The sequence below is a fragment of the Lampetra fluviatilis genome, unplaced genomic scaffold, assembly GCF_964198595.1.
Source record: "Lampetra fluviatilis unplaced genomic scaffold, kcLamFluv1.1 SCAFFOLD_217, whole genome shotgun sequence".
In the NCBI taxonomy this organism is placed as follows: domain Eukaryota; kingdom Metazoa; phylum Chordata; class Hyperoartia; order Petromyzontiformes; family Petromyzontidae; genus Lampetra; species Lampetra fluviatilis.
In genome coordinates, this window is record NW_027621821.1 from 24,094 (window position 1) to 51,288 (window position 27,195).

At 55.3% G+C, this 27,195-nt stretch overlaps 1 protein-coding gene across 1 annotated transcript in view; it reads right to left on the reverse strand.

Moving 5' to 3' along the window:
- Positions 1 to 27,195, reverse strand: part of LOC144955738 (gamma-aminobutyric acid receptor subunit rho-2-like) — a 52,586-nt gene that overhangs the window by 10,545 nt on the left and 14,846 nt on the right. The window contains exons 3-7 of the mRNA XM_078885882.1: positions 18,953 to 19,020; positions 14,468 to 14,691; positions 13,207 to 13,289; positions 8,945 to 9,085; positions 3,896 to 4,048 (exon numbers count right to left, since the gene is read on the reverse strand). Of these exons, the coding sequence (XP_078742008.1) occupies positions 3,896 to 4,048; positions 8,945 to 9,085; positions 13,207 to 13,289; positions 14,468 to 14,691; positions 18,953 to 19,020 (669 nt within the window). The remainder of the gene's footprint in view (positions 1 to 3,895; positions 4,049 to 8,944; positions 9,086 to 13,206; positions 13,290 to 14,467; positions 14,692 to 18,952; positions 19,021 to 27,195) is intronic.

The following is a 27,195-nucleotide window of genomic DNA, read 5'->3' on the forward strand; positions in this document are numbered from 1 at the left end:
CACTCACCCACTCACTCACTCACTCACCCAGCCACTCACTCACTCACTCATCCACTCACTCACTCACCCACTCACCCAGCCACTCACCCACTCACTCACCCAGCCACTCACCCACTCACCCACTCACCCAGCCACTCACCCACTCACCCACTCACTCACCCACCCACTCACCCACTCACTCACTCACCCACTCACTCACCCAGCCAGCCACTCACCCAGCCAGCCAGCCAGCCACTCACCCACTCACCCACCCACTCACTCACTCACTCACCCAGCCAGCCACTCACCCACCCACCCTCCCACTCACCCACTCACTCACTCACTCACCCACCCACTCACTCACCCACTCACCCACTCACTCACCCACCCACTCACTCACTCACCCACCCACCCACTCACTCACCCACCCAGCCACTCACCCACTCACCCACTCACTCACCCACCCACCCACCCACCCCCCACCCTGTACCGAGTGGAACTCGTGCGGGAACAGCTCTGCGATCGATCCAGAAGGAGACCCAGGACAGCATCACCATGAGTGAGGCGGGGAAGTACGTCTGTAGCATTCACTCACCCAGCCACTCACTCACTCACTCAGCCACTCACTCACTCACCCAGCCACTCACTCACCCATTCAGCCACTCACCCACTCACTCACCCACCCACCCACCCACTCACTCACTCACCCAGCCAGCCATTCACTCACCCACTCACTCACTCACTCACCCAGCCAGCCAGCCACTCACCCAGCCAGCCAGCCACTCACCCACTCACCCACTCACCCACCCACCCACCCACCCACTCACCCACCCACCCACCCCCCACCCTGTACCGAGTGGAACTCGTGCGGGAACAGCTCTGCGATCGATCCAGAACGAGACCCAGGAGAGCATCACCATGAGTGAGACGGGGAAGTACGTCTGTAGCATTCACTCACCCAGCCACTCACCCACTCACTCATCCACTCACTCACTCACCCACTCACCCAGCCACTCACCCACTCACTCACTCACTCACCCAGCCACTCACCCACTCACTCACTCGCCCACTCACTCACTCACCCAGCCACTCACCCACCCACCCACCCACCCTCCCACTCACCCACTCACCGACCCACTCACTCACTCACCCACCCACCCACCCACCCACCTAACCACCCACCCACCAACCCACTCACTCACTCACCCAGCCAGCCATTCACTCACACACTCACTCACTCACCCAGCCAGCCACTCACCCACCCAGCCAGCCAGCCACTCACCCACTCACCCACCCACTCACTCACTCACTCACCCATTCACTCACCCAGCCACTCACCCCCCCCCCACCCACTCACCCACCCACTCACCCACTCACTCACTCACTCACCCAGCCAGCCACTCACCCACCCACCCTCCCACTCACCCACTCACTCACTCACCCACCCACTCACCCACTCACCCACCCACCCACTCACTCACTCACCCACTCACTCACTCACTCACTCACCCACCCACCCACTCACTCACTCATCCACTCACCCACTCACTCACTCACCCACCCACTCACCGACCCACTCACTCACTCACCCACCCACTCACTCACTCATCCACTCACTCACTCACTCACCCCCCCCACCTAACCACCCACCCACCCACTCACTCACTCATCCAGCCAGCCATTCACTCACCCACTCACTCACCCACTCACCCAGCCACTCACTCACTCAGTCACTCACCCAGCCACTCACCCACTCACTCACTCACCCAGCCACTCACCCACTAACCCACTCACCCAGCCACTCACACACTCACTCACTCACCCAGCCACTCACTCACTCAGTCACTCACCCAGCCACTCACTCACTCACCCACTCGCCCAGCCACTCACCCACTCACTCACTCACTCACCCAGCCACTCACCCACTCACCCACTCACCCAGCCACTCACCCACTCACCCAGCCACTCACCCACTCACCCACTCACCCAGCCACTCACCCACTCACTCACCCAGCCACTCACTCACCCACTCACTCACTCACTCACCCACTCACTCACTCACCCAGCCACTCACCCACTCACCCACTCACCCAGCCACTCACCCACTCACTCACTCACCCAGCCACTCACCCACTCACTCACTCACTCACCCAGCCACTCACTCACTCACTCATCCACTCACTCACTCACCCAGCCACTCACTCACTCACTCACCCACTCACTCAGCCACTCACCCACTCACTCACCCAGCCAGCCATTCACTTACCCATCCTCCCACTCACCCACTCACCCACCCACCCACTCACCCAGCCACTCACCCACTCACTCACCCACTCACTCACTCACTCACCCACCCACCCACCTAACCACCCACCCACCAACCCACTCACTCACTCACCCAGCCAGCCATTCACTCACCCACTCACTCACTCACCCAGCCAGCCACTCACCCAGCCAGCCAGCCAGCCACTCACCCACTCACCCACTCACCCAGCCACTCACCCACTCACTCACCCAGCCACTCACCCACTCACTCACCCACTCACTCACTCACTCATCCACCCACCCACTCACTCACTCACTCACCCACTCACCCACCCACTCACCCACCCACTCACCCACCCACCCACTCACCCAGCCACTCACCCACTCACTCACTCACCCACTCACTCACCCACTCACTCACTCACTCACTCACTCACTCACCCACTCACCCACCCACCCACTCACTCACCCACTCACCCACCCACCCACTCACCCACCCACTCACTCACCCACCCACCCACTCACCCACCCACCCACCCCCCCACCCTGTACCGAGTGGAACTCGTGCGGGAACAGCTCTGCGATCGATCCAGAAGGAGACCCAGGAGAGCATCACCATGAGTGAGGCGGGGAAGTACGTCTGTAGCATTCACTCACCCAGCCACTCACCCAGCCACTCACTCACCCACTCACCCAGCCACTCACCCACTCACTCATCCACTCACTCACTCACTCATCCACTCACTCACTCACCCACTCATCCACTCACTCACTCACTCATCCACTCACTCACTCACCCACCCACTCACTCACCCACTCACCCAGCCACTCACCCACTCACTCATCCACTCACTCACTCACCCACTCACTCACCCACTCACTCACTCATCCACTCACTCACTCACTCATCCACTCACTCACTCACCCAGCCACTCACCCACTCACTCATCCACTCACTCACTCACCCAGCCACTCACTCACTCACTCATCCACTCACCCACTCACTCATCCACTCACTCACTCACCCACTCACTCACCCACTCACTCACTCATCCACTCACTCACTCACTCATCCACTCACTCACTCACCCAGCCACTCACCCACTCACTCATCCACTCACTCACTCACCCAGCCACTCACTCACTCACTCACCCAGCCACTCACTCACTCACTCATCCACTCACTCACTCACTCATCCACTCACTCACTCACCCACTCACTCACTCACTCACCCACTCACCCACCCACCCACTCACTCACCCACCCACTCACTCACCCACCCACTCGCCCACTCACTCACTCACCCACCCACCCACTCACTCACCCACCCACTCGCCCACTCACTCACTCACCCACCCACCCACTCACTCACCCACCCACTCACCCACCCACTCACCCACCCACCCACTCACTCACCCACCCACTCGCCCACTCACTCACTCACCCACCCACTCACTCACCCACCCACCCACTCACTCACCCACCCACTCGCCCACTCACTCACTCGCCCACCCACTCACTCACCCACCCACTCACTCACCCACCCACTCGCCCACTCACTCACTCACCCACCCACCCACTCACTCACCCAGCCACTCACCCACTCACCCACTCACTCACCCACCCACTCACCCACCCCCCACCCTGTACCGAGTGGAACTCGTGCGGGAACAGCTCTGCGATCGATCCAGAAGGAGACCCAGGAGAGCATCACCATGAGTGAGGCGGGGAAGTACGTCTGTAGCAGGAAGAAGTGGATGTGTCTCCGCAGCGTGAAGATCACGTACAGACGATTGTACCAGCCTGGGGAGACACGGTGAGACACGGGGAGACACAGGGAGACACGGGGAGACACAGGGAGACAGGGGGAGACACAGGGAGACAGGGGGAGACACGGGGAGACACGGGAAGACAGGGGGAGAGGGAGACAGGGAGACAGGGAGACACGGGGAGACACGGAGTGATTGTGATTGTACCAGCCTGGGGAGACACGGGGAGACAGGGGGAGACACCGGGAGACACGGGGAGACACGGGGAGACAAGGAGACACGGAGTGATTGTATCAGCCTGGCGAGACACGGGGAGACACGGGGAGACAGGGGGAGACACAGGGAGACAGGGGGAGACAGTGGGAGACACAGGGAGACAGGGGGAGACACGGGGAGACACGGGAAGACAGGGAGACACGGAGTGATTGTATCAGCCTGGCGAGACACAGGGAGACAGGGAGACACAGGGAGACACGGGAAGACTGGGAGACACGGGGAGACAGGGGGACAGGGAGACAGGGAGTGATAGTGATTGTACCAGCCTGGCGAGACACGGGGAGATAGGGGGAGACACAGGGAGACACGGGGAGACAGGGAGGCAGTGAGACACGGGGAGACACGGGGAGACAGGGAGACACGGAGTGATTTATCAGCCTGGCGAGACACAGGTAGACAGGGAGACACAGGGAGACACAGGGAGACACGGGGAGACACAGGGAGACAGGGGGAGACACAGGGAGACAGGTGGAGACACGGGGAGACACGGGAAGACAGAGGGAGAGGGAGACAGGGAGACAGGGAGACACAGGGAGACACAGGGAGACACAGGGAGACAGGGTAGACAGGGAGACACAGGGAGACAGGGAGACACAGGGAGACAGCGAGACAGGGGGAGAGGGAGACAGGGAGACAGGGAGACACGGGGAGACACGGAGTGATAGTGATTATGCCAGCCTGGCGAGACACGGGGAGACACGGGGAGACACAGGGAGACAGGGGGAGACACGGGGAGACAAGGAGACACGGAGTGATTGTATCAGCCTGGCGAGACACGGGGAGACACGGGGAGACAGGGGGAGACACAGGGAGACAGGGGGAGACAGTGGGAGACACAGGGAGACAGGGGGAGACACGGGGAGACACGGGAAGACAGGGAGACACGGAGTGATTGTATCAGCCTGGCGAGACACAGGGAGACAGGGAGACACAGGGAGACACGGGGAGACTGGGAGACACGGGGAGACAGGGGGACAGGGAGACAGGGAGTGATAGTGATTGTACCAGCCTGGCGAGACACGGGGAGATAGGGGGAGACACAGGGAGACACGGGGAGACAGGGAGGCAGTGAGACACGGGGAGACACGGGGAGACAGGGAGACACGGAGTGATTGTATCAGCCTGGCGAGACACAGGTAGACAGGGAGACACAGGGAGACACAGGGAGACACAGGGAGACACGGGGAGACACAGGGAGACAGGGGGAGACACAGGGAGACAGGGGGAGACACGGGGAGACACGGGAAGACAGGGGGAGAGGGAGACAGGGAGACAGGGAGACACAGGGAGACACAGGGAGACAGGGTAGACAGGGAGACACAGGGAGACAGGGAGACACGGGGAGACAGAGAGACACGGGGAGACACAGAGACACAGGGAGACACAGAGACACGGGGAGACAGGGAGACACGGGGAGACAGGGAGACACGGGGAGACAGGGAGACACGGGGAGACAGAGATACACGGGGAGACAGGGAGACACGGGGAGACAGAGAGACACGGGGAGACAGGGAGACACGGGGAGACAGAGAGACACGGGGAGACAGGGAGACACGGGGAGACAGGGAGACACGGGGAGACAGAGAGACACGGGGAGACAGGGAGACACGGGGAGACAGAGAGACACGGGGAGACAGAGAGACACGGGGAGACAGGGAGACACGGGGAGACAGAGAGACACGGGGAGACAGGGAGACACGGGGAGACAGAGAGACACGGGGAGACAGAGAGACACGGGGAGACAGGGAGACACGGGGAGACAGGGAGACACGGGGAGACAGGGAGACACGGGGAGACAGAGAGACACGGGGAGACAGAGAGACACGGGGAGACAAGGAGACACGGGGAGACAGTGAGACACGGGGAGACAGGGAGACACGGGGAGACAGAGAGACACGGGGAGACAGGGAGACACGGGGAGACAGAGAGACACGGGGAGACAGAGAGACACGGGGAGACAGAGAGACACGGGGAGACAGAGAGACACGGGGAGACAGGGAGACACGGGGAGACAGAGAGACACGGGGAGACAGAGAGACACGGGGAGACAGAGAGACACGGGGAGACAGAGAGACACGGGGAGACAGAGAGACACGGGGAGACAGGGAGACACGGGGAGACAGGGAGACACGGGGAGACAGGGAGACACGGGGAGACAGGGAGACACGGGGAGACAGGGAGACACGGGGAGACAGGGAGACACGGGGAGACAGAGAGACACGGGGAGACAGAGAGACACGGGGAGACAGAGAGACACGGGGAGACAGGGAGACACGGGGAGACAGGGAGACACGGGGAGACAGAGAGACACGGGGAGACAGAGAGACACGGGGAGACAGAGAGACACGGGGAGACAGGGAGACACGGGGAGACAGGGAGACACGGGGAGACAGAGAGACACGGGGAGACAGAGAGACACAGGGAGACAGAGAGACACGGGGAGACAGGGAGACACGGGGAGACAGGGAGACACGGGGAGACAGGGAGACACGGGGAGACAGAGAGACACGGGGAGACAGAGAGACACGCGGAGGCAGTGAGACACGGGGAGACAGGGAGACACGGGGAGACAGAGAGACACGGGGAGACAGAGAGACACGGGGAGACAGGGAGACACGGGGAGACAGAGAGACACGGGGAGACAGAGAGACACGGGGAGACAGGGAGACACGGGGAGACAGGGAGACACGGGGAGACAGAGAGACACGGGGAGACAGAGAGACACGGGGAGACAGGGAGACACGGGGAGACAGGGAGACACGGGGAGACAGGGAGACACGGGGAGACAGAGAGACACGGGGAGACAGGGAGACACGGGGAGACAGAGAGACACGGGGAGACAGGGAGTGATAGTGATGGTGGTGATGGTGGTAGTGATGGTGGTGATGGTAGTGATGGTGGTGGTAGTGATGGTAGTAGTGGTGATGATGGTAGTAGTGATGTTGATGATGGTGGTAGAGATGGTAGTGATGGTGGTGGTGATGGTGTTGATGGTAGTGATGATGGTAGTGATGGTGATGATAGTGATGGTGATGATGGTGGTGATGGTGATGATAGTGATGGTGATGATGGTGGTGATGGTGATGATAGTGATGGTGGTAGTGATGGTGATGATGGTGGTGATGGTGATGATAGTGATGGTGGTAGTGATGGTGATGATGGTGGTGATGGTGATGATAGTGATGGTGGTAGTGATGATGATGGTAGTGGAGGCATCACCAGTGCTCCTGTAGTCAGCCAGTCTAGAGGCTGTGTGGAAGTCGTGTGTGATGGTGATGGTGGTAGTGATGATGATGATGGTGGTGATGATGTTGATGATGATGGTAGTGATGGTGTTGATGGTGTTGATGGTAGTAGAGGCACCACTACCAGTGCTCCTGTAGAAGGCGAGTCTGGAGGCGGTGTGGAAGTCGTGGATGATGGTGATGGTAGTGATGATGATGTTGATGGTAGTGGTGGTAGTGATGATGGTGATGATGGTAGTGATGATGGTGTTGATGGTGATGATGTTGATGGTAGTAGAGGCATCACCAGTGCTCCTGTAGAAGGCGAGTCTGGAGGCTGTGTGGAAGTCGAGGATGAGGAACTGCGACAGTGATGATGGTGATGGTGGTAGTGGTAGTGATGGTAGTGATGGTGGTAGTGATGATGATGGTGATGATGGTAGTGACAGTGATGATGGTGATGGTGGTAGTGGTAGTGATGGTAGTGATGATGGTAGTGATGATGGTAGTGATGATGGTGATAGTAGTGATGATGTTGATGGTAGTAGAGACATCACTACCAGTGCTCCTGTAGAAGGCGAGTCTGGAGGCAGTGTGGAAGTCGAGGATGATGGTGATGGTAGTGATGATGATGTTGATGGTAGTGGTGGTAGTGATGATGGTGATGATGGTAGTGATGGTGATGATGGTGTTGATGGTGATGATGATGATGGTAGTAGAGGCATCACCAGTGCTCCTGTAGAAGGCGAGTCTGGAGGCTGTGTGGAAGTCGTGTGTGATGGTGATGGTGGTAGTGGTAGTGATGATGACGATGGTGGTGATGATGTTGATGATGATGGTAGTGATGGTGTTGATGGTGTTGATGGTGATGGTGTTGATGTTGATGGTAGAGGCATCACTACCAGTGCTCCTGTAGAAGGCGAGTCTGGAGGCAGTGTGGAAGTCGTGGATCAGCAACTGCGACAGTGATGATGGTGATGGTGGTAGTGGTAGTGATGGTAGTGATGGTGGTGGTAGTGATGGTGATGATGGTGTTGATGGTGTTGATGGTGATGATGTTGATGGTAGTAGAGGCATCACTACCAGTGCTCCTGTAGAAGGCGAGTCTGGAGGCAGTGTGGAAGTCGAGGATGAGGAACTGCGACAGTGATGATGGTGATGGTGGTAGTGGTAGTGATGGTAGTGATGGTGGTGGTAGTGATGGTGATGATGGTGTTGATGGTGTTGATGGTGTTGATGGTAGTAGAGGCATCACTACCAGTGCTCCTGTAGAAGGCGAGTCTGGAGGCGGTGTGGAAGTCGAGGATGAGGAACTGCGACAGTGATGATGGTGATGGTGGTAGTGGTAGTGATGGTAGTGATGGTGGTAGTGATGGTAGTGATGATGGTGTTGATGGTGATGGTGTTGATGGTAGTAGAGGCACCACTACCAGTGCTCCTGTAGAAGGCGAGTCTGGAGGCTGTGTGGAAGTCGAGGATGAGGAACTGCGAGAGGGAGATTTGATCGTCGGTGGCGAGCGACGAGTTGCCTCGCTTCCAGTGCAGGGACAGGTCCTCCTCCGTGTACGCGTCTGCTCACGCCGACACGACGTTCGCACGACGTTGGCACGACGTTCCCACTACGTTCCCACGACGTTGGCACGACGTTCCCACGACGTTGGCACGACGTTCCCACGACGTTGGCACGACGTTCCCACGACGTTCCCACGACGTTGGCACGACGTTCCCACTACGTTCCCACGACGTTGGCACGACGTTGGCACGACGTTCCCACGACGTTCCCACGACGTTGGCACGACGTTCCCACGACGTTGGCACGACGTTCCCACGACGTTCGCACGACGTTCCCACGACGTTGGCACGACGTTCCCACGACGTTCACACGACGTTCCCACGACGTTGGCACGGCGTTCCCACGACGTTCCCACGACGTTCACACGACGTTGGCACGACGTTGGCACGACGTTCACACGACGTTCACACGACGTTCCCACGACGTTCCCACGACGTTGCCACGTTCCCATGACGTTCCCACGGCGTTCCCACGACGTTGCCACGTTCCCACGATGTTCCCACGACGTTGGCACGACGTTCCCACGACGTTCACACGACGTTCCCACGACGTTCAACGACATTGGCACGTTCCCACGACGTTCCCACGACGTTCCCACGACGTTGGCACGTTCCCACGACGTTCCCACGACGTTCCCACGACGTTGGCGCGACGTTCCCACGACGTTGGCACGTTCCCACGACGTTCCCACGACGTTCCCACGACGTTGCCACGACGTTGGCACGTTCCCACGACGTTCCCACGACGTTCCCACGACGTTGGCAAATTCCCACGACGTTCCCACGACGTTCCCACGACGTTCCCACGACGTTGGCACATTCCCACGACGTTCCCACGACGTTGGCACGACGTTCCCACGACGTTGGCACATTCCCACGACGTTCCCACGACGTTCCCACGACGTTGGCACGTTCCCACGACGTTCCCACGACGTTCACACGACGTTCCCACGACGTTAGCACGACGTTCACACGACGTTACCACGACGTTCACACGACGTTCCCACGACGTTGGCACATTCCCACGACGTTCCCATGACGTTCCCACGACGTTGGCACGTTCCCACGACGTTCCCACGACGTTCACACGACGTTCCCACGACGTTGGCACGACGTTCACACGACGTTCCCACGACGTTCACACGACGTTCCCACGACGTTCCCACGACGTTCCCAAGACGTTGGCACGTTCCCACGACGTTCACACGACGTTCACACGACGTTGGCACGACGTTCACACGACGTTGGCACGTTCCCACGACGTTCACACGACGTTCACACGACGTTGGCACGACGTTCACACGACGTTGGCACGACGTTCCCACGACGTTGGCACGACGTTCCCACGACGTTCACACGACGTTCCCAAGACGTTCCCACGACGTTCCCACGACGTTCCCACGACGTTCCCACGACGTTGCCACGACGTTCACACGACGTTCCCACGACGTTGGCACGACGTTTCCACGACGTTGGCACGACGTTCCCACGACGTTCACACGACGTTCCCACGACGTTCCCACGACGTTGCCACGTTCCCACGACGTTCCCACGACGTTCCCACGACGTTCACACGACGTTCACACGACGTTCCCACGACGTTTGCACGTTCCCACGACGTTCCCACGACTTTGCCACGACGTTCCCACGACGTTCACACGACGTTCCCACGACGTTCCCACGACGTTGGCACAACGTCGACCATTGATCAGTGGTAGTGTGGGTGAGTGAGTGGGTGGGTGAGTGAGTGAGTGAGTGAGTGGGTGAGTGGGTGAGTGAGTGGGTGGGTGAGTGGGTGGGTGAGTGAGTGAGTGGGTGAGTGAGTGGGTGGGTGGGTAGGTGAGTGGGTGAGTGGCTGAGTGGGTGAGTGAGTGGCTGAGTGAGTGGCTGAGTGGGTGAGTGAGTGGGTGAGTGAGTGGGTGAGTGAGTGAGTGAGTGAGTGGGTGAGTGGGTGAGTGAGTGGGTGAGTGAGTGGCTGAGTAGGTGAGTGGGTGGGTGAGTGAGTGGGTGAGTGAGTGGGTGAGTGAGTGGGTGGGTGAGTGAGTGGGTGAGTGAGTGGGTGAGTGAGTGGGTGGGTGAGTGAGTGGCTGAGTGAGTGGGTGGGTGGGTAGGTGAGTGGGTGAGTGGCTGAGTGGGTGAGTGAGTGGCTGAGTGAGTGGCTGAGTGGGTGAGTGAGTGGGTGAGTGAGTGGGTGAGTGAGTGAGTGAGTGAGTGGGTGAGTGGGTGAGTGAGTGGGTGAGTGAGTGGCTGAGTAGGTGAGTGGGTGGGTGAGTGAGTGGGTGAGTGAGTGGGTGAGTGAGTGGGTGGGTGAGTGAGTGGCTGAGTGAGTGGGTGGGTGCTTGAGTGGGTGGGTGAGTGAGTGGGTGGGTGAGTGGGTGGGTAGGTGAGTGGGTGAGTAGCTGAGTGGGTGAGTGAGTGGCTGAGTGAGTGGCTGAGTGGGTGAGTGAGTGGGTGGGTGAGTGAGTGGGTGGGTAGGTGAGTGGGTGAGTGGCTGAGTGAGTGGCTGAGTGGCTGGGTGGGTGGGTGAGTGAGTGAGTGGTTGATTGAGTGGCTGAGTGAGTGGCTGAGTGGGTGAGTGGCTGAGTGAGTGAGTGGGTGAGTGAGTGGGTGAGTGAGTGGGTGAGTGGGTGAGTGGCTGAGTGGCTGGGTGGGTGGGTGAGTGAGTGGGTGAGTGAGTGGGTGGGTGAGTGAGTGGCTGAGTGAGTGGGTGGGTGTTTGAGTGGGTGGGTGAGTGAGTGGGTGGGTGAGTGGGTGGGTAGGTGAGTGGGTGAGTGGCTGAGTGGGTGAGTGAGTGGCTGAGTGAGTGGCTGAGTGGGTGAGTGAGTGGGTGGGTGAGTGAGTGGGTGGGTAGGTGAGTGGGTGAGTGGCTGAGTGAGTGGCTGAGTGAGTGGCTGAGTGGCTGGGTGGGTGGGTGAGTGGGTGAGTGAGTGGGTGGGTGAGTGAGTGGGTGAGTGGCTGAGTGGGTAAGTGGGTGGGTGAGTGAGTGGCTGAGTGGGTGAGTGAGTGAGTGGGTGAGTGAGTGGCTGAGTGAGTGGCTGAGTGAGTGGCTGAGTGGGTGAGTGAGGGAGTGAGTGGGTGAGTGGGTGGGTGGGTGAGTGAGTGAGTGAGTGAGTGAGTGGGTGAGTGAGTGGGTGGGTGGGTGTTTGAGTGGGTGGGTGGGTGTTTGAGTGGGTGGGTGAGTGGGTGAGTGAGTGGCTGAGTGAGTGAGTGGGTGAGTGGGTGGTTGAGTGAGTGGGTGAGTGAGTGGGTGAGTGGCTGAGTGGGTGAGTGAGTGAGTGGGTGAGTGAGTGGGTGAGTGAGTGAGTGGGTGGGTGAGTGGCTGAGTGAGTGGGTGGGTGAGTGAGTGGGTGGTTGAGTGAATGAGTGGGTGAGTGGGTGAGTGAGTGAGTGAGTGGGTGGGTGGGTGGGTGAGTGGCTGAGTGAGTGAGTGAGTGGGTGGCTGAGTGAGTGGGTGAGTGGCTGGGTGAGTGAGTGAGTGGGTGAGTAGGTGAGTGAGTGAGTGGGTGAGTGGCTGGGTGAGTGGGTGGTTGAGTGAGTGGCTGAGTGAGTGGGTGAGTGAGTGGGTGAGTGAGTGAGTGAGTGGGTGAGTGGCTGGGTGAGTGAGTGAGTGAGTGGGTGGGTGGGTGGGTGAGTGAGTGAGTGGCTGAGTGAGTGGGTGAGTGAGTGGGTGAGTGAGTGGGTGAGTAAGTGAGTGGGTGGGTGAGTGGCTGAGTGAGTGGGTGGGTGAGTGAGTGGGTGGTTGAGTGAGTGAGTGGGTGAGTGAGTGGCTGAGTGAGTGGGTGGCTGAGTGAGTGGGTGGGTGAGTGAGTGGGTGGTTGAGTGAGTGAGTGAGTGGGTGAGTGGCTGGGTGAGTGAGTGAGTGAGTGGGTGAGTGAGTGGGTGAGTGGGTGAGTGGCTGGGTGAGTGAGTGGGTGAGTGGCTGGGTGAGTGAGTGGGTGAGTGAGTGGGTGAGTGGCTGAGTGAGTGAGTGGGTGAGTGGCTGGGTGAGTGAGTGGGTGGGTGGGTGAGTGAGTGAGTGGGTGAGTGAGTGAGTGAGTGGGTGAGTGGGTGAGTGGCTGGGTGAGTGAGTGGGTGAGGGGGGGGGGGGTGAGGGGGGGGGGGTGAGGGGGGCGGGGCTCACAGCTCTCCAGCTCCAAGGAGCAGTTCTGGGAGTCGAGGGGGAAGCGGCTGAAGTCCATCGAGCAGGAGGAGGTGACAGTCACCCTGCAGGCAGCGCAGAGGTGGACTCAGTCAGTGGTGGACTCACTCAGAGGTGGACTCACTCACTCAGAGGTGGACTCACTCACTCAGAGGTGGACTCACTCAGTGGTGTGGCTGGTGGTGGAATCTCTGGGTGGAGGTGGTGGAGGTGGTGCTGGTGATGGTGGTGGTGGAGGTGGTGGTGGTGGTGGAGGTGATGGTGATGGTGGTGATGGTGGTAGAGCTGGTGGTGGTGGTGGTGGTGGTGGTGGTGGTGGTGGTGATGGTGGTGGTGGTGGTGGTGATGGTGGTGGTGGTAGTGATGGTGGTGGTGGTGATGGTGGTGGTGGTGGTGATGGTGGTGGTGGTGGTGATGATGGTGATGGTGGTGGTGGTGATGGTGGTGGTGATGGTGGTGATGGTGGTGGTGGTGGAGCTGGTGGTGGTGGTGGTGGTGGTGATGGTGGTGGTGGAGGTGGAGGTGGTGGTGATGGTGGTGGTGGTGGAGCTGGTGGTGGAGGTGGTGGAGGTGGTGGTGGTAGAGGTGGTGGTGGTGGAGGTGGTGGTGATGGTGGTGGTGGTGGTGGTGGTGGTGATGGTGGTGGTGGTGATGATGGTGATGGTGGTGGTGGTGATGGTGGTGGTGATGGTGGTGATGGTGGTGGTGGTGGAGCTGGTGGTGGTGGTAGTGGTGATGGTGGTGGTGGTGGTGGAGGTGATGGTGGTGGTGGTGGAGGTGGTGGTGGAGGTGATGGTGGTGGTGGTGGTGGTGATGGTGGTGGTGGTGGAGGTGGTGGTGGTGGTGGTGGAGGTGGTGGTGGAGATGGCGATGGTGGTGGTGGTGGTGATGGTGGTGGAGGTGTTGTGGTGGTGGTGGTGGTGGTGGTAGAGGTGGTGGTGGTGGTGGTCATGGTGGTGGTGGAGGTGTTGTGGTGGTGGTGGTGGTGGTGGTAGAGGTGGTGGTGGTGGTGGTGGTAGTGATGGAGGTGGTAGAGGTGGTGGTAGAGGTGATGGTTGTGGAGATGGTGGAGGTGGTGGTGATGGTGGAGGGGGTGGTGGTGGTGGTGATGCTGGTTGTAGAGGTGATTATGGTGGAGGTGGTGATCGTGGTGATGGTGGAGGTGGTGGTGATGGTGGTGATGGTGGTGGTGGTGATGCTGGTTGTAGAGGTGATGATGGTGGAGGTGGTGGTGCTGGTGGACCTCAGGCTGTAGAGCACGCTGCCGTCGGGGTTGACTCTGAGCATGACGTTGTCGGTGGTGGAGTCGTGGATGAACGAGCGTTTCGAGTGCACGAAGAAGACGTCGGGAGCCCAGATGCGTCGCAGGAGGCGTCCGTCGAAGGTCCGACTGCGATTGGTGGAACTTGCGAACGCCAGACGCGGGTCCAGCCAATAGTGGCGCAGATACAGGGTCATCGTGAAGTCCTGCGGGGTCAAAGGGTCATCGTGAAGTCGTGCGGGGTCAGAGGGCCATCGTGAAGTTCTAGAGGTCAAAGGGTCATCGTGAAGGTCTAGAGGTCAGTGGGTCGTCGTGAAGTCGTGCGGGGTCAAAGGGTCATCGTGAAGTCCTGCGGGGTCATAGGGTCATTGTGGGTCATCGTGGGTCATCGTGAAGTCCTGCGGGGTCAGAGGGTCATCGTGAAGTCTTGTGGGGTCAGAGGGTCATCGTGAAGTCCTGCGGGGTCAAAGGGTCATCGTGACCCTTTGATAATTGATTTTGTACCCTTCTACCTGGCAACAAAACTGACACCTTTTTACAAGGAGTCATGTTTGCATAGACCACAATACCTGCAGCCATAATGCAAACAAAACACACAACTCTGATAATGTACGTGCACTGTCCTTGAAGTTGATTGGTCCACACCCGAGACAGCTTTCCTTAGAGCCTAGTCTCACATGGTCCTTGAAGTTGATTGGTCCACACCCGAGACAGCTTTCCTTAGAGCCTAGTCTCACATGGTCCTTGAAGTTGATTGGTCCACACCCGAGACAGCTTTCCTTAGAGCCTAGTCTCACATGGTCCTTGAAGTTGATTGGTCCACACCCGAGACAGCTTTCCTTAGAGCCTAGTCTCACATGGTCCTTGAAGTTGATTGGTCCACACCCGAGACAGCTTTCCTTAGAGCCTAGTCTCACATGGTCCTTGAAGTTGATTGGTCCACACCCGAGACAGCTTTCCTTAGAGCCTAGTCTCACATGGTCCTTGAAGTTGATTGGTCCACACCCGAGACAGCTTTCCTTAGAGCCTAGTCTCACATGGTCCTTGAAGTTGATTGGTCCACACCCGAGACAGCTTTCCTTAGAGCCTAGTCTCACATGGTCCTTGAAGTTGATTGGTCCACACCCGAGACAGCTTTCCTTAGAGCCTAGTCTCACATGGTCCTTGAAGTTGATTGGTCCACACCCGAGACAGCTTTCCTTAGAGCCTAGTCTCACATGGTCCTTGAAGTTGATTGGGCCACACCCGAGACAGCTTTCCTTAGAGCCTAGTCTCACATGGTCCTTGAAGTTGATTGGTCCACACCCGAGACAGCTTTCCTTAGAGCCTAGTCTCACATGGTCCTTGAAGTTGATTGGTCCACACCCGAGACAGCTTTCCTTAGAGCCTAGTCTCACATGGTCCTTGAAGTTGATTGGTCCACACCCGAGACAGCTTTCCTTAGAGCCTAGTCTCACATGGTCCTTGAAGTTGATTGGTCCACACCCGAGACAGCTTTCCTTAGAGCCTAGTCTCACATGGTCCTTGAAGTTGATTGGTCCACACCCGAGACAGCTTTCCTTAGAGCCTAGTCTCACATGGTCCTTGAAGTTGATTGGTCCACACCCGAGACAGCTTTCCTTAGAGCCTAGTCTCACATGGTCCTTGAAGTTGATTGGTCCACACCCGAGACAGCTTTCCTTAGAGCCTAGTCTCACATGGTCCTTGAAGTTGATTGGGCCACACCCGAGACAGCTTTCCTTAGAGCCTAGTCTCACATGGTCCTTGAAGTTGATTGGTCCACACCCGAGACAGCTTTCCTTAGAGCCTAGTCTCACATGGTCCTTGAAGTTGATTGGTCCACACCCGAGACAGCTTTCCTTAGAGCCTAGTCTCACATGGTCCTTGAAGTTGATTGGTCCACACCCGAGACAGCTTTCCTTAGAGCCTAGTCTCACATGGTCCTTGAAGTTGATTGGTCCACACCCGAGACAGCTTTCCTTAGAGCCTAGTCTCACATGGTCCTTGAAGTTGATTGGTCCACACCCGAGACAGCTTTCCTTAGAGCCTAGTCTCACATGGTCCTTGAAGTTGATTGGTCCACACCCGAGACAGCTTTCCTTAGAGCCTAGTCTCACATGGTCCTTGAAGTTGATTGGTCCACACCCGAGACAGCTTTCCCTAGAGCCTAGTCTCACATGGTCCTTGAAGTTGATTGGTCCACACCCGAGACAGCTTTCCTTAGAGCCTAGTCTCACATGGTCCTTGAAGTTGATTGGTCCACACCCGAGACAGCTTTCCCTAGAGCCTAGTCTCACATGGTCCTTGAAGTTGATTGGTCCACACCCGAGACAGCTTTCCTTAGAGCCTAGTCTCACATGGTCCTTGAAGTTGATTGGTCCACACCCGAGACAGCTTTCCTCAGAGCCTAGTCTCACATGGTCCTTGAAGTTGATTGGTCCACACCCGAGACAGCTTTCCTTAGAGCCTAGTTTCATATGGTCCTTGAAGTTGATTGGTCCACACCCGAGACAGCTTTCCTTAGAGCCTAGTCTCACATGGTCCTTGAAGTTGATTGGTCCACACCCGAGACAGCTTTCCTTAGAGCCTAGTCTCATATGGTCCTTGAAGTTGATTGGTCCACACCCGAGACAGCTTTCCTTAGAGCCTAGTCTCACATGGTCCTTGAAGTTGATTGGTCCACACCCGAGACAGCTTTCCTTAGAGCCTAGTCTCACATGGTCCTTGAAGTTGATTGGTCCACACCCGAGACAGCTTTCCTTAGAGCCTAGTCTCATATGGTCCTTGAAGTTGATTGGTCCACACCCGAGACAGCTTTCCTTAGAGCCTAGTCTCACATGGTCCTTGAAGTTGATTGGTCCACACCCGAGACAGCTTTCCTTAGAGCCTAGTCTCACATGGTCCTTGAAGTTGATTGGTCCACACCCGAGACAGCTTTCCTTAGAGCCTAGTCTCACATGGTGTTGGACCAGATGACGCCAAAAGGCGCACAACTCAAAGACAACGCACCATCAGAGTATGAGAGCTCGGGTGAAGCATTTACACCATTGGAACCTCCTTTGCCAGTAGCAAAATATGAGATGCTGTCAATGTAGTTAGTGTACTAGTAGTGTACTAGTTAGTGTACTAGTTAGAGTACTAGTTAGTGTACTAGTAGTGTACTAGTTAGTGTACTAGTTAGTGTACTAGTTAGTACTAGTTAGTGTACTAGTTAGTGTACTAGTTAGTACTAGTTAGTACTAGTTAGTACTAGTTAGTGTGCTAGTTAGTGTGCTAGTTAGTGTGCTAGTTAGTGTGCTAGTTAGTGTGCTAGTTAGTGTGCTAGTTAGTGCTAGTTAGTGTGCTAGTTAGTGTGCTAGTTAGTGTGCTAGTTAGTGTGCTAGTTAGTGTGCTAGTTAGTGTACTAGTTAGTGTGCTAGTTAGTGTGCTAGTTAGTGTACTAGTTAGTGTACTAGTTAGTGTGCTAGTTAGTGTGCTAGTTAGTGTGCTAGTTAGTGTACTAGTTAGTGTACTAGTTAGTGTACTAGTTAGTGTACTAGTTAGTGTGCTAGTTAGTGTACTAGTTAGTGTACTAGTTAGTGTGCTAGTTAGTGTGCTAGTTAGTGTGCTAGTTAGTGTACTAGTTAGTGTACTAGTTAGTGTACTAGTTAGTGTGCTAGTTAGTGTGCTAGTTAGTGTGCTAGTTAGTGTGCTAGTTAGTGTGCTAGTTAGTGTACTAGTTAGTGTGCTAGTTAGTGTACTAGTTAGTGTGCTAGTTAGTGTGCTAGTTAGTGTGCTAGTTAGTGCGCTAGTTAGTGTGCTAGTTAGTGTGCTAGTTAGTGTTACTAGTTAGTGTGCTAGTTAGTGTGCTAGTTAGTGTGCTAGTTAGTGTGCTAGTTAGTGTGCTAGTTAGTGTGCTAGTTAGTGTTAGTTAGTGTGCTAGTTAGTGCTAGTTAGTGTGCTAGTTAGTGTGCTAGTTAGTGTGCTAGTTAGTGTGCTAGTTAGTGTGCTAGTTAGTGTTAGTTAGTGTGCTAGTTAGTGTACTAGTTAGTGTGCTAGTTAGTGTGCTAGTTAGTGTGCTAGTTAGTGTGCTAGTTAGTGTACTAGTTAGTGTGCTAGTTAGTGTACTAGTTAGTGTGCTAGTTAGTACTAGTTAGTACTAGTTAGTGTGCTAGTTAGTGTGCTAGTTAGTGTACTAGTTAGTGTGCTAGTTAGTGTGCTAGTTAGTGCGCTAGTTAGTGTGCTAGTTAGTGTACTAGTTAGTGTGCTAGTTAGTGTGCTAGTTAGTGTACTAGTTAGTGTGCTAGTTAGTGTACTAGTTAGTGTGCTAGTTAGTGTACTAGTTAGTGTGCTAGTTAGTGTACTAGTTAGTGTGCTAGTTAGTGTACTAGTTAGTGTACTAGTTAGTACTAGTTAGTACTAGTTAGTGTGCTAGTTAGTGTGCTAGTTAGTGTGCTAGTTAGTACTAGTTAGTGGATGTAATCTCACCATGTCCACCTCTGAGATGCTGTCGATACTTTCAATCTGGACGTCGAGAGCCACGGAGATCGGCGGCCCTGGAGACAGAGACACGCGGAGACACACGGAGACACACACAGAGACACACACAGAGACTCACGGAGACACATGGAGACACACACAGAGACACACACAGAGACTCACGGAGACACGGAGACACGGGGACACAGAGGAACGGGGACACACACAGAGACACACACAGAGACTCGCGGAGACACACGGAGACACACACAGAGACACACACAGAGACTCACGGAGACACGGAGACACGGGGACACAGAGGAACGGGGACACACACAGAGACACACACAGAGACTCGCGGAGACACACGGAGAGACACACAGAGACTCACGGAGACACGGAGACACGGGGACACAGAGACACGGGGACACACACAGAGACACACACAGAGACTCGCGGAGACACACGGAGAGACACACAGAGACTCACGGAGACACGGAGACACGGGGACACAGAGGAACGGGGACACACACAGAGACACACACAGAGACTCGCGGAGACACACGGAGAGACACACGGAGACACACGGAGACACGGAGACACGGGGACACAGAGACACGGGGACACACACAGAGACACACACAGAGACTCGCGGAGACACACGGAGACACACACAGAGACACACACAGAGACTCACGGAGACACGGAGACACGGGGACACAGAGACACGGGGACACACACAGAGACACACACAGAGACTCGCGGAGACACACGGAGAGACACACGGAGACACGGAGACACGGGGACACAGAGACACGGGGACACACACAGAGACACACACAGAGACTCACGGAGACACGGAGACACGGGGACACAGAGACACGGGGACACACACAGAGACACACACAGAGACTCACGGAGACACGGAGACACGGGGACACAGAGGAACGGGGACACACACAGAGACACACACAGAGACTCGCGGAGACACACGGAGACACACACAGAGACTCACGGAGACACGGGGACACAGAGACACGGGGACACACACAGAGACACACACAGAGACTCGCGGAGACACACGGAGACACACACAGAGACACACACAGAGACTCGCGGAGACACGGAGACACGGGGACACAGAGACACGGGGACACACACAGAGACACACACAGAGACTCGCGGAGACACACGGAGAGACACACGGAGACACACGGAGACACGGAGACACGGGGACACAGAGCCACGGGGACACACACAGAGACACACACAGAGACTCGCGGAGACACACGGAGAGACACACGGAGACACGGAGACACGGGGACACAGAGCCACGGGGACACACACAGAGACACACACAGAGACTCGCGGAGACACACGGAGAGACACACAGAGACTCACGGAGACACGGAGACACGGAGAGACAAAGAGACACACACAGAGACACAGAGACACAGAGAGTCACACAGAGACACAGAAACACAGAGACACACACAGAGACACACACAGAGACACAGAGAGACACACACGGAGAGACACGGAGACACAGAGAGACACGGAGAGACACGGGGAGAGATACACAGAGACACACGGAGACATGGAGACACGCGGAGATACGGAGACACGGGGAGAGACACGGAGAGACACGGAGAGACACACAGAGACACGGAGAGACACGGAGAGACACGGGAGACACAGATACACAGATAGTCACACAGAGACACACGGAGAGACACGGGGAGACACGGGGAGACACAGACACGGAGAGACATCACAGGGAGACACAGAGACACACGGGGAGAAACGGAGACATGGGGAGACACAGGGAGACACAGAGACACACGGGGAGAGACAGAGACATGGGGAGACACACGGAGACACACGGAGACACATGGGGAGACACGGGGAGACACGGGGAGACACAGAGACACACGGGGAGAAACTGAGACATGGGGAGACACAGGGAGACACAGAGACACACGGGGAGAGACAGAGACATGGGGAGACACACGGAGACACACGGAGACACATGGGGAGACACGGGGAGACACGGGGAGACGGAGACACGGGGAGGCACGGAGAGACACACAGAGACACGGAGACACACACAGAGACACAGACAGAGACACACGGAGTCTCTGTGTCTCTGAGACTCTGTGTCTCTGAGTCTCTGAGTCTCTGTGTCTCTGAGTCTCTGAGTCTCTGAGTCTCTGTGTCTCTGAGTCTCTGTGTCTCTGAGTCTCTGTGTCTCTGAGTCTCTGTGTCTCTGAGTCTCTGTGTCTCTGAGTCTCTGTGTCTCTGAGTCTCTGAGTCTCTGAGTCTCTGAGTCTCTGTGTCTCTGAGTCTCTGTGTCTCTGAGTCTCTGTGTCTCTGAGTCTCTGAGTCTCTGTGTCTCTGTGTCTCTGAGTCTCTGTGTCTCTGAGTCTCTGAGTCTCTGTGTCTCTGTGTCTCTGAGTCTCTGAGTCTCTGAGTCTCTGAGTCTCTGTGTCTCTGAGTCTCTGAGTCTCTGAGTCTCTGAGTCTCTGAGTCTCTGTGTCTCTGAGTCTCTGAGTCTCTGAGTCTCTGAGTCTCTGTGTCTCTGAGTCTCTGTGTCTCTGTGTCTCTGAGTCTCTGAGTCTCTGAGTCTCTGAGTCTCTGTGTCTCTGAGTCTCTGAGTCTCTGAGTCTCTGTGTCTCTGAGTCTCTGAGTCTCTGAGTCTCTGTGTCTCTGAGTCTCTGAGTCTCTGTGTCTCTGTGTCTCTGAGTCTCTGAGTCTCTGAGTCTCTGAGTCTCTGTGTCTCTGAGTCTCTGTGTCTCTGTGTCTCTGAGTCTCTGTGTCTCTGTGTCTCTGAGTCTCTGTGTCTCTGTGTCTCTGAGTCTCTGAGTCTCTGAGTCTCTGAGTCTCTGTGTCTCTGAGTCTCTGAGTCTCTGAGTCTCTGTGTCTCTGTGAGTCTCTGAGTCTCTGAGTCTCTGTGTCTCTGTGTCTCTGAGTCTCTGTGTCTTTGAGTCTCTGTGTCTCTGAGTCTCTGAGTCTCTAAGTCTCTGTGTCTCTGAGTCTCTGAGTCTCTGAGTCTCTGAGTCTCTGTGTCTCTGTGTCTCTGAGTCTCTGAGTCTCTGAGTCTCTGTGTCTCTGTGTCTCTGAGTCTCTGAGTCTCTGTGTCTCTGAGTCTCTGTGTCTCTGAGTCTCTGAGTCTCTGAGTCTCTGAGTCTCTGAGTCTCTGTGTCTCTGTGTCTCTGTGTCTCTGAGTCTCTGAGTCTCTGTGTCTCTGAGTCTCTGTGTCTCTGTGTCTCTGAGTCTCTGTGTCTCTGAGTCTCTGTGTCTCTGAGTCTCTGTGTCTCTGAGTCTCTGTGTCTCTGAGTCTCTGAGTCTCTGTGTCTCTGTGTCTCTGTGTCTCTGAGTCTCTGTGTCTCTGTGTCTCTGAGTCTCTGTGTCTCTGTGTCTCTGAGTCTCTGAGTCTCTGTGTCTCTGAGTCTCTGAGTCTCTGTGTCTCTGAGTCTCTGTGTCTCTGTGTCTCTGTGTCTCTGAGTCTCTGAGTCTCTGTGTCTCTGTGTCTCTGAGTCTCTGTGTCTCTGTGTCTCTGAGTCTCTGTGTCTCTGTGTCTCTGAGTCTCTGTGTCTCTGAGTCTCTGAGTCTCTGTGTCTCTGAGTCTCTGTGTCTCTGTGTCTCTGTGTCTCTGAGTCTCTGAGTCTCTGTGTCTCTGTGTCTCTGAGTCTCTGTGTCTCTGTGTCTCTGAGTCTCTGTGTCTCTGTGTCTCTGTGTCTCTGAGTCTCTGTGTCTCTGTGTCTCTGAGTCTCTGTGTCTCTGTGTCTCTGAGTCTCTGTGTCTCTGTGTCTCTGAGTCCCTGAGTCTCTGTGTCTCTGTGTCTCTGAGTCTCTGTGTCTCTGAGTCTCTGTGTCTCTGTGTCTCTGAGTCTCTGTGTCTCTGTGTCTCTGTGTCTCTGTGTCTCTGAGTCTCTGTGTCTCTGAGTCTCTGTGTCTCTGAGTCTCTGAGTCTCTGAGTCTCTGTGTCTCTGTGTCTCTGAGTCTCTGTGTCTCTGTGTCTCTGAGTCTCTGTGTCTCTGTGTCTCTGAGTCTCTGAGTCTCTGTGTCTCTGTGTCTCTGAGTCTCTGTGTCTCTGAGTCTCTGTGTCTCTGTGTCTCTGTGAGTCTCTGAGTCTCTGAGTCTCTGAGTCTCTGAGTCTCTGAGTCTCTGAGTCTCGGAGTCTCTGTGTCTCTGAGTCTCTGTGTCTCTGTGTCTATGTGTCTCTGAGTCACTGAGTCTCTGAGTCTCTGTGTCTCTGAGTCTCTGTGTCTCTGAGTCTCTGTGTCTCTGAGTCTCTGTGTCTCTGTGTCTCTGAGTCTCTGTGTCTCTGTGTCTCTGAGTCTCTGAGTCTCTGAGTCTCTGTGTCTCTGAGTCTCTGTGTCTCTGAGTCTCTGTGTCTCTGTGTCTCTGAGTCTCTGTGTCTCTGTGTCTCTGTGTCTCTGAGTCTCTGTGTCTCTGTGTCTCTGAGTCTCTGAGTCTCTGTGTCTCTGAGTCTCTGAGTCTCTGTGTCTCTGAGTCTCTGAGTCTCTGTGTCTCTGAGTCTCTGTGTCTCTGTGTCTCTGAGTCTCTGAGTCTCTGAGTCTCTGTGTCTCTGTGTCTCTGTGTCTCTGAGTCTCTGTGTCTCTGAGTCTCTGTGTCTCTGAGTCTCTGTGTCTCTGTGTCTCTGTGTCTCTGAGTCTCTGTGTCTCTGTGTCTCTGAGTCTCTGTGTCTCTGTGTCTCTGAGTCTCTGAGTCTCTGAGTCTCTGTGTCTCTGAGTCTCTGTGTCTCTGTGTCTCTGTGTCTCTGAGTCTCTGTGTCTCTGTGTCTCTGAGTCTCTGAGTCTCTGAGTCTCTGTGTCTATCTGTGTCTCTGTGTCTCTGAGTCTCTGAGTCTCTGAGTCTCTGTGTCTCTGAGTCTCTGAGTCTCTGTGTCTCTGAGTCTCTGTGTCTCTGAGTCTCTGAGTCTCTGAGTTTCTGTGTCTCTGTGTCTCTGAGTCTCTGTGTCTCTGAGTCTCTGTGTCTCTGTGTCTCTGTGTCTCTGAGTCTCTGTGTCTCTGTGTCTCTGAGTCTCTGAGTCTCTGTGTCTCTGAGTCTCTGTGTCTCTGTGTCTCTGTGTCTCTGAGTCTCTGAGTCTCTGAGTCTCTGTGTCTCTGTGTCTCTGTGTCTCTGAGTCTCTGTGTCTCTGTGTCTCTGAGTCTCTGTGTCTCTGAGTCTCTGAGTCTCTGTGTCTCTGAGTCTCTGAGTCTCTGAGTCTCTGAGTCTCTGTGTCTCTGAGTCTCTGTGTCTCTGAGTCTCTGTGTCTCTGTGTCTCTGTGTCTCTGAGTCTCTGTGTCTCTGAGTCTCTGTGTCTCTGAGTCTCTGTGTCTCTGAGTCTCTGTGTCTCTGTGTCTCTGAGTCTCTGTGTCTCTGAGTCTCTGTGTCTCTGTGTCTCTGTGTCTCTGAGTCTCTGAGTCTCTGAGTCTCTGTGTCTCTGAGTCTCTGAGTCTCTGAGTCTCTGTGTCTCTGAGTCTCTGAGTCTCTGTGTCTCTGAGTCTCTGAGTCTCTGTGTCTCTGAGTCTCTGAGTCTCTGTGTCTCTGAGTCTCTGAGTCTCTGTGTCTCTGAGTCTCTGAGTCTCTGTGTCTCTGAGTCTCTGTGTCTCTGTGTCTCTGAGTCTCTGAGTCTCTGAGTCTCTGTGTCTCTGTGTCTCTGTGTCTCTGTGTCTCTGAGTCTCTGTGTCTCTGAGTCTCTGTGTCTCTGAGTCTCTGTGTCTCTGTGTCTCTGTGTCTCTGTGTCTCTGAGTCTCTGTGTCTCTGTGTCTCTGAGTCTCTGTGTCTCTGTGTCTCTGTGTCTCTGAGTCTCTGAGTCTCTGAGTCTCTGTGTCTCTGTGTCTCTGAGTCTCTGTGTCTCTGTGTCTCTGTGTCTCTGAGTCTCTGTGTCTCTGTGTCTCTGAGTCTCTGAGTCTCTGAGTCTCTGTGTCTATCTGTGTCTCTGTGTCTCTGAGTCTCTGAGTCTCTGAGTCTCTGTGTCTCTGAGTCTCTGAGTCTCTGTGTCTCTGAGTCTCTGAGTCTCTGAGTTTCTGTGTCTCTGTGTCTCTGAGTCTCTGTGTCTCTGAGTCTCTGTGTCTCTGTGTCTCTGTGTCTCTGAGTCTCTGTGTCTCTGTGTCTCTGTGTCTCTGAGTCTCTGAGTCTCTGTGTCTCTGAGTCTCTGTGTCTCTGTGTCTCTGTGTCTCTGTGTCTCTGAGTCTCTGAGTCTCTGAGTCTCTGTGTCTCTGTGTCTCTGTGTCTCTGAGTCTCTGTGTCTCTGTGTCTCTGAGTCTCTGTGTCTCTGAGTCTCTGAGTCTCTGTGTCTCTGAGTCTCTGAGTCTCTGAGTCTCTGAGTCTCTGTGTCTCTGAGTCTCTGTGTCTCTGAGTCTCTGTGTCTCTGTGTCTCTGTGTCTCTGAGTCTCTGTGTCTCTGAGTCTCTGTGTCTCTGAGTCTCTGTGTCTCTGAGTCTCTGTGTCTCTGTGTCTCTGAGTCTCTGTGTCTCTGAGTCTCTGTGTCTCTGTGTCTCTGTGTCTCTGAGTCTCTGAGTCTCTGAGTCTCTGTGTCTCTGAGTCTCTGAGTCTCTGAGTCTCTGTGTCTCTGAGTCTCTGAGTCTCTGTGTCTCTGAGTCTCTGAGTCTCTGTGTCTCTGAGTCTCTGAGTCTCTGTGTCTCTGAGTCTCTGAGTCTCTGAGTCTCTGAGTCTCTGTGTCTCTGTGTCTCTGAGTCTCTGAGTCTCTGAGTCTCTGTGTCTCTGAGTCTCTGTGTCTCTGTGTCTCTGAGTCTCTGAGTCTCTGAGTCTCTGTGAGTCTCTGTGAGTCTCTGAGTCTCTATGAGTCTCTGTGAGTCTCTGTGTCTCTGAGTCTCTGAGTCTCTGTGTCTCTGTGTCTCTGAGTCTCTGAGTCTCTGTGTCTCTGAGTCTCTGAGTCTCTGTGTCTCTGTGTCTCTGAGTCTCTGAGTCTCTGTGTCTCTGTGTCTCTGAGTCTCTGTGTCTCTGTGTCTCTGTGTCTCTGTGTCTCTGAGTCTCTGTGTCTCTGAGTCTCTGTGTCTCTGTGTCTCTGAGTCTCTGAGTCTCTGAGTCTCTGTGAGTCTCTGTGAGTCTCTGAGTCTCTGTGAGTCTCTGAGTCTCTGTGAGTCTCTGAGTGTCTCTGAGTCTCTGAGTCTCTGTGAGTCTCTGAGTCTCTCTGAGTCTCTGAGTCTTTGTGAGTCTCTGAGTCTCTCTGAGTCTCTGTGAGTCTCTGTGAGTCTCTGAGTCTCTCTGAGTCTCTCTGAGTCTCTGTGAGTCTCTCTGAGTTTCTCTGAGTCTCTCTGAGTCTCTGAGTCTCTCTGAGTCTCTGTGAGTCTCTGTGAGTCTCTGTGAGTCTCTCTGAGTCTCTGAGTCTCTCTGAGTCTCTGTGAGTCTCTGTGAGTCTCTGAGTCTCTGTGAGTCTCTGTGAGTCTCTGTGAGTCTCTGAGTCTCTGTGAGTCTCTCTGAGTCTCTGTGAGTCTCTGAGTCTCTGTGAGTCTCTGTGAGTCTCTATGAGTCTCTCTGAGTCTCTGAGTCTCTCTGAGTCTCTGTGAGTCTCTGAGTCTCTGTGAGTCTCTGAGTCTCTGTGAGTCTCTGAGTCTCTCTGAGTCTCTGTGAGTCTCTGGATGGTAGAGAGTGAGTCTCTGTGAGTCTCTGTGAGTCTCTCTGAGTCTCTGTGAGTCTCTGTGAGTCTCTGTGAGTCTCTGAGTCTCTGTGAGTCTCTGTGAGTCTCTCTGAGTCTCTGTGAGTCTCTGTGAGTCTCTGTGAGTCTCTGGATAGTACCTGCGAACGCGGGCCTCATGGTGTAGTCATGCTGGTCGAGGTCGAGAAGTCTCTCTGAGTCTCTGAGTCTCTCTGAGTCTCTGAGTCTCTCTGAGTCTCTTAGTCTCTCTGAGTCTCTGAGTCTCTGTGAGTCTCTGTGAGTCTCTCTGAGTCTCTGAGTCTCTCTGAGTCTCTGTGAGTCTCTGTGAGTCTCTGAGTCTCTGTGAGTCTCTGAGTCTCTGTGAGTCTCTGAGTCTCTCTGAGTCTCTGTGAGTCTCTGGATGGTAGAGAGTGAGTCTCTGTGAGTCTCTGTGAGTCTCTCTGAGTCTCTGTGAGTCTCTGTGAGTCTCTGAGTCTCTTTGAGTCTCTGTGAGTCTCTGTGAGTCTCTGAGTCTCTGTGAGTCTCTGTGAGTCTCTCTGAGTCTCTGTGAGTCTCTGTGAGTCTCTGAGTCTCTGTGAGTCTCTGTGAGTCTCTGGATAGTACCTGCGAACGCGGGCCTCATGGTGT